At 40.0% G+C, this 16,280-nt stretch overlaps 1 protein-coding gene across 2 annotated transcripts; it reads left to right on the forward strand.

Annotated features, from left to right (window-relative positions):
• The first annotated feature begins 9,901 nt into the window (after positions 1–9,901).
• On the forward strand, positions 9,902–15,881 carry LOC135694890 (uncharacterized). Of its 2 annotated transcripts, XM_065213768.2 has the most exons (3): positions 9,903–13,710; positions 14,454–14,562; positions 15,229–15,881. In XM_065213768.2, the coding sequence occupies exons 1-3, from the start codon at positions 10,197–10,199 to the stop codon at positions 15,236–15,238; spliced, it is 3,633 nt and encodes a 1,210-aa protein (XP_065069840.2). In that variant the 5' UTR covers positions 9,903–10,196; the 3' UTR covers positions 15,239–15,881. The 2 variants fall into 2 exon arrangements, with proteins under 2 accessions (XP_065069839.2, XP_065069840.2); XM_065213767.2 differs by lacking the exon at positions 15,229–15,881 and having other exon boundaries at positions 9,902–13,710; positions 14,454–15,217.
• The last annotated feature ends 399 nt before the right edge of the window (positions 15,882–16,280 follow it).

Consider the following 16,280-nt stretch of genomic DNA (forward strand, 5'->3'; position numbering starts at 1 on the left):
TGTATTCTAAACGGAAAGTGGGTCTAAACTTGGTTTTCAAACGCAATTGTGAGTTTCCAACTCTGATTCTTTCTTGAATAATTTTGAAAGGTTTTCTGCCGAACGTTACGTTTCTTTCACATACATTTTTTACCTCCCCTTCCTTTCTCTTCCTGCTTTCTCCCATTGTTTCTACTGATTTCCTTCTCATTTCTTCAGCTTTTTCCATTTCTGCTGTTTGTCATTCTTTAGCTTGCTGGGATGCTGCTTGCTAATCAGCAATTGCTGCATCAAAAAGCTCCCTTATCTTGCAAGGAGAACACGCTTTTCTGTGTGCTCAGGGTTAATTTCACTTGCACTTTCTTCTTTTCTATTTTTGGACTTTTTGTTGGTGAAAAATATTCTGGAAGCGATCTCTCACTGCTTTGTAAAAACTCTGGTCTGGAAGCCTTTTGTTCTTATTCTTTGTTCGTGTTTATTGCAATCACGTGATCTCAGTAAGGGGACGCGTGAAAACAGGTGTATAGGATTATTTATTGAGTTTTGAATGTTTCTCGAGAACATTGGTAATTTTACAATCTATTTTGTGCTGATATTATTAAAACTATGGTCAGCTCATATTGTGCAGTTCAGGGATGAGGCATTTCTGTCACCCCTTTTACTCGGGAGTAAGATTTCTTAGAACTTCGCGACGCAATTGGCAAGTTTTTTTGGCTTGGATAAACGGCATAAAAAGAATTGCACGTTTGTAAGCAATTATTTTAAGCATGAAATTGAATCTGGAGATGTTTTTATTTGCGAGAACATCGGCGTAGGGAAAATGGGCTGGGTTAGTTGCAGCTTCCCTTCTCAGAGAAAATTATCACATTTCCGGCTCCATTTGAAACCCTCTATCTCAATGAAGAGAGGATTTTCGGGGAAGATCCATGCTTAGCCCCCCAAAACGTTGAACATCCGCTACGCGCCTGGCGAGAACCATTACCAATTAAGAAAGTTAAGAAAGTGTCAATGCTATGTTTCTCAAAAAGTCACATTTTGTAGAATGTTCAAGCGAAGTGAGGGCCTCAAGTATTGTAATCCTAAATGTCCTGTCTAGACCTGATAAGAGTTTTGAAACAAAAATACAAGCCTTCGTTGAAAAAATAAATGAAGTCGAGTACGTTGCTGATACAGATATGGTTGAAGCTTGAAGAGCCAAAATAGGGTGTGTTCAAAAAACTTGTGAATGAATTGTTAGAGGTATACACGAAGAGCATACAACAGGATGCCCTCGCCATCATCATTTTGGACCAGGGACCGAGAAATCGGGGGGCCAGGGAGCCTTGCCCTCAAAAAGCTCAATAGCATAAGAAAAAGCTTTTATTTTCCAAAATTTGGCTGTTGCTACACTAATTAATCAGGGCTTCACAAACGTTGTTGTATCTCGGTCTCTCTTTGGACAGAACAAAAGTATATTCAACGTAGAAGCATTAGTTGAAAAGTTGATATATGAAAAAGCAATAGAGTAATCAGATTCAACTTATTTGCATCCTCATTTAATCAGCTATCATCTGTTTTAGGGTTTGAGAAATGTTTCTTGAAAATAAGTATTTTTAATCGCGAAGACAGACTTTGAAACGCAGGATATCGTTGTATCTGAATCGTGCAAATAAGCAACTTTGTCAAAAGCCTAAATATCATTGTTTTGACACTTATGGGTCGCCTGTGTGCGCTGGGCTTCACGAAACTGTCTGCATCTGCTATTGCGAGAGAAGAAAATGTTTTTTCTTGTCCCCTTACTTAGGTCACGTGATTAAAATAAAAGTGTTTTCAAGTTCTAGATGAGAACAAAAGAACAGAACAATGGGCTTCCAGACCAGAGTTTTTTCTATTGACTATGGTAGGATACACCAAATTTTGGCCATTCTACCTGCGAAAAATTATCCAGTTTTTCTCCACCCATCGCTTCTCGGCCTACCAGGACACTTTGAAATTTCCCGGTACGCCCTTGCTTCGAGTTATATTTTTCAAAAAACTTGAAAACTTTCGAAAGGCAATTATTAATATTCGCACAGAACTAAAATTGATTACAACCATCAATTGACCTCTTGAAAGAACGTTTGCATAAAAAGTTCGCCGTGGTTATGGTTTCGGCGTCATAGATTTTACAGCTTAGTTAGCTTCACCATTAAATTGAGAAAAACTGTATCAATGATGTATCAATTTCCACCAGTTTTTGCTAATTCCTCGTAATTGTATAATTTATGGAATGGTTTTCCGTAATCTTCAAAAACGCCCAAGACTTGTGATTAACCAAGTCTTATGACCAGCGCAAATTAGTTTCTTCACTTATGACTAATGCGAATTATTTTAAATGCCTGATATCGAATAGCTGAGAGGGTTCTCACTTTTGAAGCATTAACTGAGTACAATCCTATGTTCTTTCCATTCAGAATGGTTGTATCTGGATAAGATTATCGATGCGTTGGCAGTTGGGTATGGGAACGTTCACATATTACCTAATCAAAGATGGAGGGAGGGGGTTCACACAAATATTTACGATCATAATGATCAATAAATGATACAAATTAGATGATAATTTAGGGGGAAGAGGATTTTTCCAATGTTGCCTATATTTTGTTATGTAATTTGTGCATGTTCCTTTCTTGAATGATAATGCTCTTTCCAGGGCCTATTTTAGTGTGCAGTATTACACACTTTGTGCAGTATTAATTTAAAAACGTACAGTATTGATTTCCAAAATGTGCAGTATTGAATTTTGGGATTTGTGAAAATGTCTTTCTGCGGCTATCCCAGATTCCTGCTTTGTTTACAAAATGTGAATTTTCCCCGTCACTTCGACATAGAGTTCATGTATTGTAATTCTCGTATAACCGTCGGAAAGACTCTCTTATCAAAACTTAAAACAAATCGAAATTCCCAGAACCAAAAACAAAACATCTCCTGTAAATGTCAGCATTGCTGTAAATTTCGTAATTTGATCTTGTCGAAGATAAAACATTCAGTAATAATTTATCAGTTGCCCTATGATGCTCTGGGCATCTAGCCGAAGCTCACTTAACTTAACTAAAAGAAAGTTTAAGAGCCTAATAAAACCTTTTTTACTGTCCAGACAAAACATGAGATAGTGACTCTGTTTACAAGAGATAAATGACTATGTTTCTGTTCAGGTTTTGTAGCTTCTGTTTGTTTTGTTGCTGTTTTGAAATGTTATTATTGATTGTGTATATCATCGTGTATCTGTTTGTGATTTCTCCGACATGGCCTATACACGTGTTCAAAATTCGGGCAACTTCCTCGCTACACTTGCATGGCTAAGATACCTTGGGTTCGCAGGGGTTTGCACTGATTGCACCAACAAATTTCCTATAAACAAATATATGATTATAAATGTGCAGTATTGAAAATTTCTTAAAAATGTGCAGTATTGAAAATTTCTTAAATTAGGCCCTGGCTCTTTCCTTGGACGATCAAATATCCCTTAATAGTTAAATCTGCTCTAGGAATTATAAAGGATAAAATTTTTTAAACGTCCTGTGACAGGCTATTTAATTTTGCATTTCAACTAAGAACTCAAAGGCGTCTTGATTTTGTATTTGAAGCGCTAAAACTCCTGCGTTTTGTACTAAAAATAAATTTTGTCCAACTTTATTCAAAAGTCGTGTCTAGTGACAAACGGGGCTTTTTATCCTCTGACTAATGACCAGCCGTACCCCCCCTTCTCCTTGTTTGGAGCTTGGCAGAAACACCTCAAACCTGGAATTCTACAGAAAGAGCCTGGAAAATATGAAACTCCTACAAGTATTAATGGAAGATTAAGCCGTATGTTTTGAAAATAACTTATTAAAGTATTCCAATCTTTCCTCAAACTTAAATAATTTTCGTTACTGAATAATATCTATGTTTTTTCTTAAGAGATTCTTTGTCCTTTTTACCATGTCTTTCTCATACAGAAGGAGCCCATCAATCTGCAAAATTATCAATTTGCACAAACGGGTGGCATGAGGATCCCTTAGAACCCATTTTTCCAAATGATGTTGTCAGATATTATTATGAAAAGTCAATAGTTTTATAAGCACATGTTCAATGCCTGACCATAACTACGCATAATTGTACGGGCATCATACTAGGCTAGTAGGAGCTAAAGCCCCTCTGTATTTTTTCAAAGAAACGCTTTAAAACTTTCAAAAATTCATAAATTACCGTTTGATGAGAATGAAGTCGTTATTTTGCTAAATTTCAAAAGATTGCGTGTTTAATCGAAAATAATCTCGTCTCCTACGCTGGAAAGAGAAGTTGCTTTCTCTGAAAAATCTTAAAAGATAGTGTCGCGCTAACTAAAAAATGGCTTTAGGCTTTCGGCTTTAGTCTAACTTTCAAAATCTGCAAACCACTTTACATCATTTGACACCTGAATATTTTGCCATCCTTTCAGAGTTTCAAATACAGTCTATTTGACTGAGAATCTTCTTCCCAAAGCAAATTGTGAAAAGAAAAGACATGAAATTTCAGCATTTTCTGTATTTCCAAGTAGCGTGATTTAAAATATTTTTCCAGGGACAACAGGGATGGCGCCACCGAAGGTGCTTGGGGGGGCTCCTTGAGGGGACTCAAAATTCATTGAGCCCCTCCGTCGGCACTTCGGTATTTCATTGTTTGATTTTTTTTATTTTTTTTTACTTTTCGAACTGGAATTACCACAGCGGAAATGGTGTTATATTAGATCTTTGTTGGTGGTTCACTCACTGTCGGCACTCTGACATTACAGCCCCCCGAGCATTTCTTTTCTGGCGCCATCCCTAGGGACAAGCCCCCGTTTTGTTTGCAATATAATTCCCCATTCCGTCATACATTGCATGAGATTTTAGGCATTAATTATGACATAAATATAATCAATTTGATAACGGGCTATGCTCGAAACGTCGTTTATTAATTCGTATAATTCCTAGTTTAATTGAATTATGACTTAGTTTGCAGTAAACTGATTCCAGCTACACAAATTTGAGACACACTTTGCTTACCCGACATCTGTCCTGGCCGTGTGCAAATTTTTGAGCCATTTGATTCGTTCCTTGGGTACAAAATAGCTTTTTCGTACCTGTATATGGAGGAGTTGTAAGTCCGTAGAAAACGGAATTTTACTGATCGCACTTGCAAGGTACACTCGTAGACCACAGTGAAAACCGGGTCAAGTCACTTGAAGCTTTAAGATGAATAAGCCTGTTTGAATAAACATGGTCATACATTGGATACATGGATGTGCTATGCGATATTGTAAATGAGACATGCGACCACGACCGCAAAGCAGCGATAATCGGTTTAACAGGTTAAGAGATTTTCAGACCACAACTAGTAGTTTTGATAAAGAAGTTATGGAAACTTCCGTTTACATGGATTTTTTTGGCTTTTCAAAACTTCTGCTTGTTTCAAACATGGTTTTAATTGTTTGTCTTAAAATTTCGGCTCTAGAAAGTGGAGAAATCGAAAAATGGCTCCGTCCAGAAAACGTTTACCGTAACCTTAAAGTCTAATAGAAAGCACAAGCTGTGCGAAAAGATGCAAAAAAATTGGCGCCCTTTTCAATTCGCAACCTCATTCCGCATGCGCAGTAGAAAAGTTAACCAGTCTCAACCCTCTTTCGCATTAACAAAACATTGTTTCAAACCAAAAGAGTCAGGGCCGAGTCAGCCCGGGCCGAGTCAGCCCGGGCCGAGTCAGCCCGGGCCGAGTCAGCCCGGGCCGAGTCAGCCCGGGCCGAGTCAGCCCGGGCCGAGTCAGCCCGGGCCGAGTCAGCCCGGGCCGAGTCAGCCCGGGCCGAGTCAGCCCGGGCCGAGTCAGCCCGGGCCGAGTCAGCCCGGGCCGAGTCAGCCCGGGCCGAGTCAGCCCGGGCCGAGTCAGCCCGGGCCGAGTCAGCCCGGGCCGAGTCAGCCCGGGCCGAGTCAGCCCGGGCCGAGTCAGCCCGGGCCGAGTCAGCCCGGGCCGAGTCAGCCCGGGCCGAGTCAGCCCGGGCCGAGTCAGCCCGGGCCGAGTCAGCCCGGGCCGAGTCAGCCCGGGCCGAGTCAGCCCGGGCCGAGTCAGCCCGGGCCGAGTCAGCCCGGGCCGAGTCAGCCCGGGCCGAGTCAGCCCGGGCCGAGTCAGCCCGGGCCGAGTCAGCCCGGGCCGAGTCAGCCCGGGCCGAGTCAGCCCGGGCCGAGTCAGCCCGGGCCGAGTCAGCCCGGGCCGAGTCAGCCCGGGCCGAGTCAGCCCGGGCCGAGTCAGCCCGGGCCGAGTCAGCCCGGGCCGAGTCAGCCCGGGCCGAGTCAGCCCGGGCCGAGTCAGCCCGGGCCGAGTCAGCCCGGGCCGAGTCAGCCCGGGCCGAGTCAGCCCGGGCCGAGTCAGCCCGGGCCGAGTTTACCTAGGCCGAGTTTACCTAGGCCGAGTTTACCTAGGCCGAGTTTACCTAGGCCGAGTTTACCTAGGCCGAGTTTACCTAGGCCGAGTTTACCTAGGCCGAGTTTACCTAGGCCGAGTTTACCTAGGCCGAGTTTACCTAGGCCGAGTTTACCTAGGCCGAGTTTACCTAGGCCGAGTTTACCTAGGCCGAGTTTACCTAGGCCGAGTTTACCTAGGCCGAGTTTACCTAGGCCGAGTTTACCTAGGCCGAGTTTACCTAGGCCGAGTTTACCTAGGCCGAGTTTACCTAGGCCGAGTTTACCTAGGCCGAGTTTACCTAGGCCGAGTTTACCTAGGCCGAGTTTACCTAGGCCGAGTTTACCTAGGCCGAGTTTACCTAGGCCGAGTTTACCTAGGCCGAGTTTACCTAGGCCGAGTTTACCTAGGCCGAGTTTACCTAGGCCGAGTTTACCTAGGCCGAGTTTACCTAGGCCGAGTTTACCTAGGCCGAGTTTACCTAGGCCGAGTTTACCTAGGCCGAGTTTACCTAGGCCGAGTTTACCTAGGCCGAGTTTACCTAGGCCGAGTTTACCTAGGCCGAGTTTACCTAGGCCGAGTTTACCTAGGCCGAGTTTACCTAGGCCGAGTTTACCTAGGCCGAGTTTACCTAGGCCGAGTTTACCTAGGCCGAGTTTACCTAGGCCGAGTTTACCTAGGCCGAGTTTACCTAGGCCGAGTTTACCTAGGCCGAGTTTACCTAGGCCGAGTTTACCTAGGCCGAGTTTACCTAGGCCGAGTTTACCTAGGCCGAGTTTACCTAGGCCGAGTTTACCTAGGCCGAGTTTACCTAGGCAAAATCAGTCAGGGTCATACATAAATGATATCAGCTATAATTCAAAGGTCTAAAGTTGCGAAAATTATATTTTTAAAAAGTTGGGAACATTAAAACAACTCTGAAAGGTACCTTCTCAAGCTTGCCTAGTTCGGGATTTCTCCAGGCTCCGAATTCCCAGGAATATCCTTTATTGGTGCTTCTTTTTATGCAAATTTTCGTCCATAGTTTTGATTCATGTTTTTTCTAAGTAATCAAGGAAATCAAAAAACTGATTTCTCTACGATGTTCATCGCTTCAGTGTTTAGTCTATAGAAACTAATAACTCTTACAAGTCTGAACGCGTTTCAAAGATATGGTGAATTTTTTAGGCAGCTACTGCGATCGGAGAAAAATAACTCACAGCGCTGACTTACAGCTAAAATTTAACTGTACCCAAGAGAGGAAAAGATTTAATGGTGTAACCTGTCGTGTCTACGCAAAATTGAACTGATAGAATGACTGATAATACATTTAGAAAACTACAATATGAGTACAAGGAAGAAATCATGTTCAAAATAGCTCGGATAAGTGGAACAAAATTCACTTGAACTCTTCGTCCGACGCTTTATAATGAAAGCAAGTGAAATTGTTTCCAATCGAAAGCCCGGTTTACACTACAAAAAGCTACCCGGGTTCAACATGTATTGAGTTCACCCAGGGTAAACTTTCTTCAATTTGTATTCTAAATGGAAAGTGGGTCTAACCTTGGTTTCCAAACGCAATTGTGAGTCAGCCCGTATTGATTCAACTGTCAACTCTGATTTTTTCTTGAATAGCTTTGAAAGGTTTTCTGCCGAACGTTACGTTTCTTTTCACTTACATTTTTTACCTCCCCTTCCTTTCTCTTCCTGCTTTCTCCCATTGTTTCTACTGTTTTCCTTCTCATTTCTTCAGCTTTTTCCATTTCCGCTGTTTGTTTTTCTTTAACTTGCTGACTCTTATATCAAACTTAAAACAAAGTGAAATGCCCAGAACCCAAAACAAAACATCTCCTGTAAATGTCAGCATTGCTGTAAATTTCGTACTTTGATCTTGTCGAAGATAAAACATTCAGTAATAATTTATCAGTTGCCCTATCATGCTCTGGACATCTAGCAGAAGCTCACTTAACTTAACAAAAATAAAGATAAAGAGCCTAATAAAACTTTTTAGTTAATAGATCACCTTTCTTCAAACAGTCCCAACAACCGCTGTAATGTATCGGTCGTAAAAATCGGTATTACAGACCACTATATGACATACGGTATTAGAAAATTAAACGCTAGAGTTCATGTCAATGACGTGAAATTTAAGACAGAGTCACGCAGTTTGAGAAATTATGATCGTGACTCTTTCCTTAAAATCCCATGTAGAGTTAAGAATCGAGATCAAAACTTATCTAAATTCTCAGAGTTTCAACTCTTTTCGAAGAAGTGCAATTGAATCAGCAAATTGGCCAATGACTTGCTCGTAATCAAGTGGAAAGTTTTCTCTTCTTTTGAAATTACCAGTAGCGCTGAATAATCTGTCAAAGGAAACTTGGGTGCAGCTAAGTGTCATCAAGCATTTATACGCGTTGTAGAGGGAAGGGTATGCTGCTAGGTGCATGTTGTATTCACTAATTTTTTTATAAAAACCAGTAAATTTAGGTTCAGGCTGACTGTTCTTAATTTTCGCAAAAATCCGAGGGTGGATTGTCCTTAATTTTTTCTTAAATTAATAGGGTGTAGGCAGTGCGTTTGCTAGCTTTTTCGCTCTTGGGAGGTGTTCAGGCATTATTTGCCAACAAAGTGAGTGGGGCAGCCTTCATTTGCCGACAAGATTGAATATTCACCGAAAGGCAACCACACATGGCTAAAAATCCTCGTTTTGAGCTAAAATGTTGTTCAAAAATGCATTAAACAGTAACTCAGCTTTAACTTGTTCCTAATTTGATCTCAACTTTTGACCAGTTTTGATGCTCATATTCTTATAAAATTGTTATATATGAAAAAAGGTATAAATATATATATATATCAAAATGAGCGTCGGTACAAAGTTTTGAATGCGCAGGGTATGCACAGTTGGCAAGCTTTTACCCTTTTGATAAAGGGTATCGATGTCGACTTTGGGGTCCTTTCTCTCTTTGTGAATCCCCACCTTGAAAGTCACAGTTTTCCTCTCCATATGTTTCTTCTCTAAGAGCTTTTTCCTTGAGATCATCTGTTTTCAGGATCTCTATTTCCACCAGTTGTTGTTTTCACTTGATCGATAAGCTGCTGGTAGCAATTTGCAAATGCCAGCAATTCTGACATTCTATGACCTTGAAATCTTGAAAAAAGGCTCTTATTGCTCTTTTGCTTCCTCTTTGTGTCAACAAATCTTCTAAGCATTGTTAAATCCTGATACAGATCTCTGTAATCAGATGATAGTGACGGCCCCTTGTCATCTCTCTTCTGAATTTCCTGTTTTGAATCTTACGTTATTTTCATTTACTGAAGCCCCCCTCCCAATAATTGCAGCACAATAAGTGGAAATAAATACAATGAGCAGCCGCTCCCCCCCCCCCCAATATGAATTTCGTTCCCACAGCATTGTCTCTGACAGTCAGATAATCTGGGCATCAGAGCCACATAAATTAGAGAGCGGAAATAGAAGATAAGAGTACGCTCATTCGCTTCTTTGCTTGGCATTCTGTTTACGCGCTCGAAATTTTGTGGCTCTGGGACCCAGGGTACACGTAAGATCAATTCATTAAAACAAGCAATTTTCCATACTGAAGGACCCAATTGCAGCTCGCTTTTTGCCACTATTTAAAATGGCGGAAGTTAACAAATTTGCCTCACTCGGCAGTACGCAGCATGACCCGAGTTAGACATCTAGCGCCTTCGGCGCTTCTATATCATTGCTCAGGCTCCAGATTTCTGCAGGAGAGGCAGATTGAAATCACAAATCACAGAACGGAGTTGGGAGGGATGAATAGGAAGTAAATCGTCAACATGGTATAATAAACATGGTCAAAGACGGAAATCAAGGGATGTGTCAATTTTTCATTAATAATTTTACACTCCTTCTTTTAGGTTGTAGCTTGAAAGCTTCAACCTATATCAAGGCAGAAGGATCTTCGCAAACCATTGTCAAAGTTTCGCAATATGGCAGGGACGTGCCTAATTGCTGGAATAACAATTCTGTACCATGTGGTAGCCTTCTGTTTGCAATGAAGAAGCCATCGCTGAACTTCACAACAGTTATATTGTCGTCCGGTGTGCATACGTTGAATGAAACGATTTCCGTTAAGTATACCAAGGGTTTAGTTTTGAAAGGGAGTTTAATTCAAGAAACTTCAACTGTCCGTTGCGAAGGAAACAACTCAGGTTTGTCGTTTGAAAATTGTCATCACTTAACGGTCAGCGGACTACAGCTTGACAACTGTGGAGCAGAACACCCTTCTACATCACGTATAAATGGGACGACACTTCCTTTGTTTACGAGCATTTTCCTTAAAAACTGTTTTGTCGTCACACTAAGTGGTATGGAGATAAGTAACTCTTGGGGTATGGGTGCAGTTTTTTACGATGTATGTGGCAAAGTTTCATTAACTGATTTTAATGTGGATAATTCAAAATCACACCAGGGTTCCATTATCAAGGGAACTTCTTCTGGCGGAGGCCTGTACATCGAATTCACAAATGACAAAAATAGATTGACAAGTATATTTAATACAAATTGTATTTATACCTTGAGCAGTTGTGCTTTCAAACACAACACAGCGGAACGTTTTTACAGCTATCCGTCCCCAGAAAATGACACAAACACTTATGTTTCATTTGGAAGAGGAGGGGCAGTTTCCCTAATGTCTAAAGGAACTGCTATCAATAATAGCTTTTTGTTCAAACATTGTCACTTTGAGAACAACACTGCTTTATGGGGTGCTGGAATATTTACAGAATTTCATTCAAGGTCTGGGAACAATTCAGTAAAGGTTGAAGATTCATCATTTGTAAGCAACAAAGCCACTTATGGTGGAGGGGGCATTCGTGTTGGATTGGCATCTGATCATTCTTTTGGAGTAAATTTGGTGAGGTTAAAGAATTGTACATTTAGAGATAATTCAGGTGAAATTGGTGGTGCATTCAGCCAATACAGGGAGACAAAAGCAGCAATAACCAAGGAAGTGACTATCTTTGACAACTGCACATTTGCAAAAAACAGAGCTTTTCTAGGAGCAGGAATTCATATGTCAGTTAGTCAATTTGAGTTGCATAGATCAGTGCTATCTGATAATTTTGTAATCAATCATCTTGAAGAAACATCTGGAAAAGGTGCACTTTATCTATTTTCAAGTGTTGGGATATTAAAACATTTCAATGAGTTTGTCAATAACAGTTGGACAGCTTTGGTTTTGGAATTCTCGTCTGTAGAACTATTTGATAAGGTTAAGTTTATTAGAAATGTTGGTATTAAAGGTGGTGCCATTGCTGCATATGGTGACTCATTTATTAAACTAAGAGAGAAATCACACATTGTCTTCTACGAAAATACAGCACTAAGATTGGGTGGGGCTTTGTATGTTAAAACACCAGGACCCCCTATGGCCCCTATGGACTCAACAGAATTTCTGGTCTATAAATGTGCAGTTTTATTTGGTGATGAGGAACAGCATCCACACACCTTTGATACACAAATTGAGTTTATCAACAACACTGCATCAACAGCTTCAGGAAGTGCAGTATTTATGTCAACATTGAATTGGTGTCGCCAGTATGGGGAGCCAAAGTACAATAATACAGCTATGCAGTGGAGGAATTTATATTACATGTCTAAAGATTTAGAGCCTCCAATCATGACAAATCCAGTTGTGATGGAAGTGCATGAAAGTGACTGGGATAGGCCACCTGCCATGGGGTTTAAACCTCGTGTTGTTCTGAGGGATGAACTCTGGAATTCTACCTCTGGTACAGTAAAGGTGATGATTTCCTCATTTGACCCCTCAGTAAAATTAGCTGGATCTAACGTTTTTGCCATAAAGGATGAACTTCCTAGAATTTCAATTTATGGTCGTGAACAATCTCTATTCAATGTGACAATTGAGACTGTGGTTGGTGTATCAATCAGAACTAAGATTGTAAACAGGAAACTGAGTATATGCCAACGTGGCTACTTTCAAAGTCCAGGAGATTCAATTTGCAAATGTCTTTCCACCCAAGGCCTTGAAAAGGGAGTTATGCATTGCCAGGAAGAAAAAGTTTTCACGTTACGTGGAAGATGGGGGAATCCAAAGGGACCAAATGAAAACTTTGCAAAACATCATTGTCCTAGAAGCTACTGTGAGAAATGCAAAGATGCAACTGGCAAAGCTTCTGATGTTGAATGTATTTATGATAAACACAAACAATGTGCAAAAAATAGAAAGTGGGATTCTGTTCTTTGTGGTAGTTGCAAGGAAGGATACAGTGTTCTCCTTGGAAATGAGGACTGTGAAAAGTGCTCAAATTACTACCTGTTTTTGTTACTGTTGTGGATTTTTCTCTTGACAGTTTTTGTTTTGGTGATTATGCGTTTGAACTTAGAGTCATACTTCACCTACTTGAATGCCTATCTCTACTCATATCAAGTGCTGCCATTGGTTTTGGTGGGAAATCTCAAGTTGGATAAGTTCATTTCTTTTGTAATGGGACTGACAAACTTTTCAGGAACGGGAGGTAACTTTGGTATTTGTCTCTGGAATGGCCTGACAGATTTACAGAAGCTGGCACTCAACTACATCACACCAACATATATACTTGCATTCACAGGGTTCATTTGTTATCTGACATTGCACTGGAGAAAATGCCCTTTCAAGAACAACTCAGCTCTCAGGGCTTTGGCATTGTTAAGCATTTTCGTGTATGCTGATTTCACGCGAATTACCTTTGAGCTTTTACATTACATTGAGGTTGATGGTGTAGCTGTTTTGTATCTACAAGGTGATGTCAAGTTTTTTGGAAAGGAACACGCATTCTATGCTTTTTTGGCGTTAGTGGTGTTAGTTGTTGTGGTGCTGCTTCTTCCCCTAGGGTTGATTTTCTTCCCATTATTAACTAAATGTTGGGTGAAATCACAAGGGATCATTGATTCATTTCAAGAGCCATTCAAGAAAGGATATGAACGATTTGCTTCTTTCTACTTAATATGCAGGTGCATTGTTTTTGCAATTTTCGTCTTCTCTGACGCTGGTGTGGTCAGAGATACCTTGTTGGCCATTGCCTGTCAAGCTATCCTCATTATTTTTCTCATTGTGAAGCCATACAAAGAAAAGAATATGAATTATTTTGATACTTTGCTTCTTGGAAATATCTCCTTCGTGGCTACAATCAATGTGGCATTAAATGTTATCACAGAGAGGAAGAACAGAGTGGGTCTTCAAATAATTTCAGCTGTGCTTACATATTTGCCTTTCATCTGCATCTTTGTTCAGTTTTTGCGATGGCTCTACATTGTTATATGCAGATCAACTCAAGACAATGCAAATGGCCAAAATAACAAGAGTGAGTTTATTTTTGCTTTTGTTTTTTGCCAAACTTATTTACAAATCTTTGTATGAAATTATAAGATATAGCAGAACTGAAGCAAGCATCATCAAGCCATAAAAACGTTGGGAGGGGGTATTCCAAATTTATTTGGCCTAAAATGCATACTGATCAAATTTGAGCATGCTTTTAAAGATTTATTGAAGAACAGAATTCGGGAAGTTTTGCAGTCACTCTTTTTTAGCTGCTGAATCTCGATGTTTATTATTTGTTTTTTATCCAGATTTTTTATTTTTTCAATGTAATCATTTTCAAAATTTAACTAAGACAGGATGTGATTGTCAATTTGCTACTTATCCTTTTTGTAGTAAGACCTAGTATTTTGATACCATTTTAAACTTTTGGCCTTATTTAGCAGCAAGCATGTATTCCCGTTAGTCATGAATTAATTGTAAAATCTTGTACTTCATGTTAACATGTTAGAGTGTTAACAGAGAAATTAGTGCATCTAAATCTGCCATAAACTGTACAGTTAGGTCATTGTTTTTTAAATTCTAATCGGTGCAGCAGTGATACAACATTCCAAATGATACTAAATTCAAGTTTTGATAAGTAAGGTGGAAATTGTCCAACCCTGCCCCCTAGTCACTGCTTCCTCTTGTAAGGAAAACTAGCATTCAATTAGCTCTCTCCAAGTATTTTCATGTGTTTATTTGTCAGATCATTCAGTGGTTGATTTTATTTTTTCTTGTTTCTTGTAGACAACGGCAGAGAATTCCGTAATCCACAGCGTGTATATGAAGATGAAGAAGGAAGCGGGCAGCGTGTGTTATCAGAAATTGCAGAAACTTATAGAGGCAATTCAACAAGGTATCATGCTTATGAAGACTCTTTGAATACATAATACACTAAGGCTTGCAAACTGATTTTCTCCATATTGATGCAATATAAAGATTTGATTAATATATAACTTTCTGGGAATATTTATGGCTTCCAAATAGAGGGGGAAAAGGCTAGGCATTCACACAATGAGATCGGTTGTCTTTTATGGACAATGGAGGGCTGTAGCTACATTCCTGTTATTGTGTAGATGATAAAAATTTATCACACAACCAATGCACACACCTTACCTTTATCTTCAGGTATGGTCGTTTAGCTTCAAATCTAGTTATATTTTACAAAGTTATTTAGCTAAGAAAGCAGTTGAGATGCACCGCACCCTTAGCGGCACCAAACCCTTAGTCCCAACGTACCCTTAGCTGCACTTTTGTTTTCGTAAAAACTGTTTCAAGATTATAAAATTACATTACAAAAATTATGTTGCCAAGATTTTACTCTTCCACCCAAATATTCCCATCGAATTTAGACGAGGTACAAAATCGATCCTGCTGAGAACTGGGGGATGTGTCCCCCCCCCTCCCTGTGGCACCGCTATTGATTTTTGTAATCTAGAAGCTTTAAAAGCATGTAAAAAAGCCCTAAATGTTTTCCACAAAGTTAGAGAAAGCAAAATATCAGCTTCTCGTCTTCTTTTAGGGCAAGATGATGAGTTGGTGTAGTCAAACTTTTCCAACATCTCCTTGCTACCTTCGTCTTGTTTCTTTGATATTATTTAAGAATGAACTGATTGGGCCTGGAGTGACCATTGCTCTCTCCGTCGGGAAGCACATCGAAATTACAACTGGAAAATCATCAATTTGCTATCTGATATCTCATTCAAGAATCTTTACACCATACATAATACCAAAGTCAAGTAAGAAAAATGTGATGAAGTCCTTTTGTATAGATTTTGCTTCATTTGGCTGTATGTTGCAAATTAGATCAAAATTATTCCAAAATCTCCTTCTATAATACAAACTGGCTCCGTTAGACGCTTTTTTGCTGTTGATATTTTTGAACGTAAAATGTATCTAACTTCGGTGTTGGAAAGTGTGTTTGTTGCATACACTGTAAGCGCTGGAAAGTCGCATTGCTTCGTTATGAAAGGCTATAGGGGTGAACACTAGTTCAGGATGGTGAAAGATACGAGTGTCTTGACTGATTAAAGAATTGCCTTAATCAAATGAGACATATTCTTTTTCCTTTTTTTGTATTTTGAGCATTGAAAATATGTATTCTGATATTAAGATTTCTGTGAGTTTTGTGAATGTAAGAATATTGATTCCGTATATTTATATTTAATGTTTTGAGTCGTTTGTTTTACTTTTCGATACTTTTGTCCTTCCTAGCGCTTGTAATCATCATGCATATCTTCATCCCTGCTTTGCTGTTTAATCTCAATGGATATTTACAAATTCTCTGTCCAGTCTAGACAGCGTTGCACAGGGTGTCGCAGTGATGACTTTGAGGGTGGGGAGGGGGTGGTTTGAATTAAGTATAAGCAACCTTCGAGTCAAAGTCTTCTAGCGCTCCAACTATTCTGGAAAGAGATAATATGTCGATTTACAAATCCGAAATTATAAAACTTGTAACTGCTGCAACACAGTTTGCGCTTGCATTGGCACCGACTTTTAGTTTTCCCTAGGGTGAGCCAAGATGGGAATTGAAGATAATCTCATTGGAACAGTAAGCCCGTTCATACGATCCTT

This window comes from Rhopilema esculentum, chromosome 8, assembly GCF_057945365.1.
Source record: "Rhopilema esculentum isolate cy_ngs chromosome 8, ASM5794536v1, whole genome shotgun sequence".
NCBI classification, from domain to species: Eukaryota; Metazoa; Cnidaria; class Scyphozoa; order Rhizostomeae; family Rhizostomatidae; genus Rhopilema; species Rhopilema esculentum.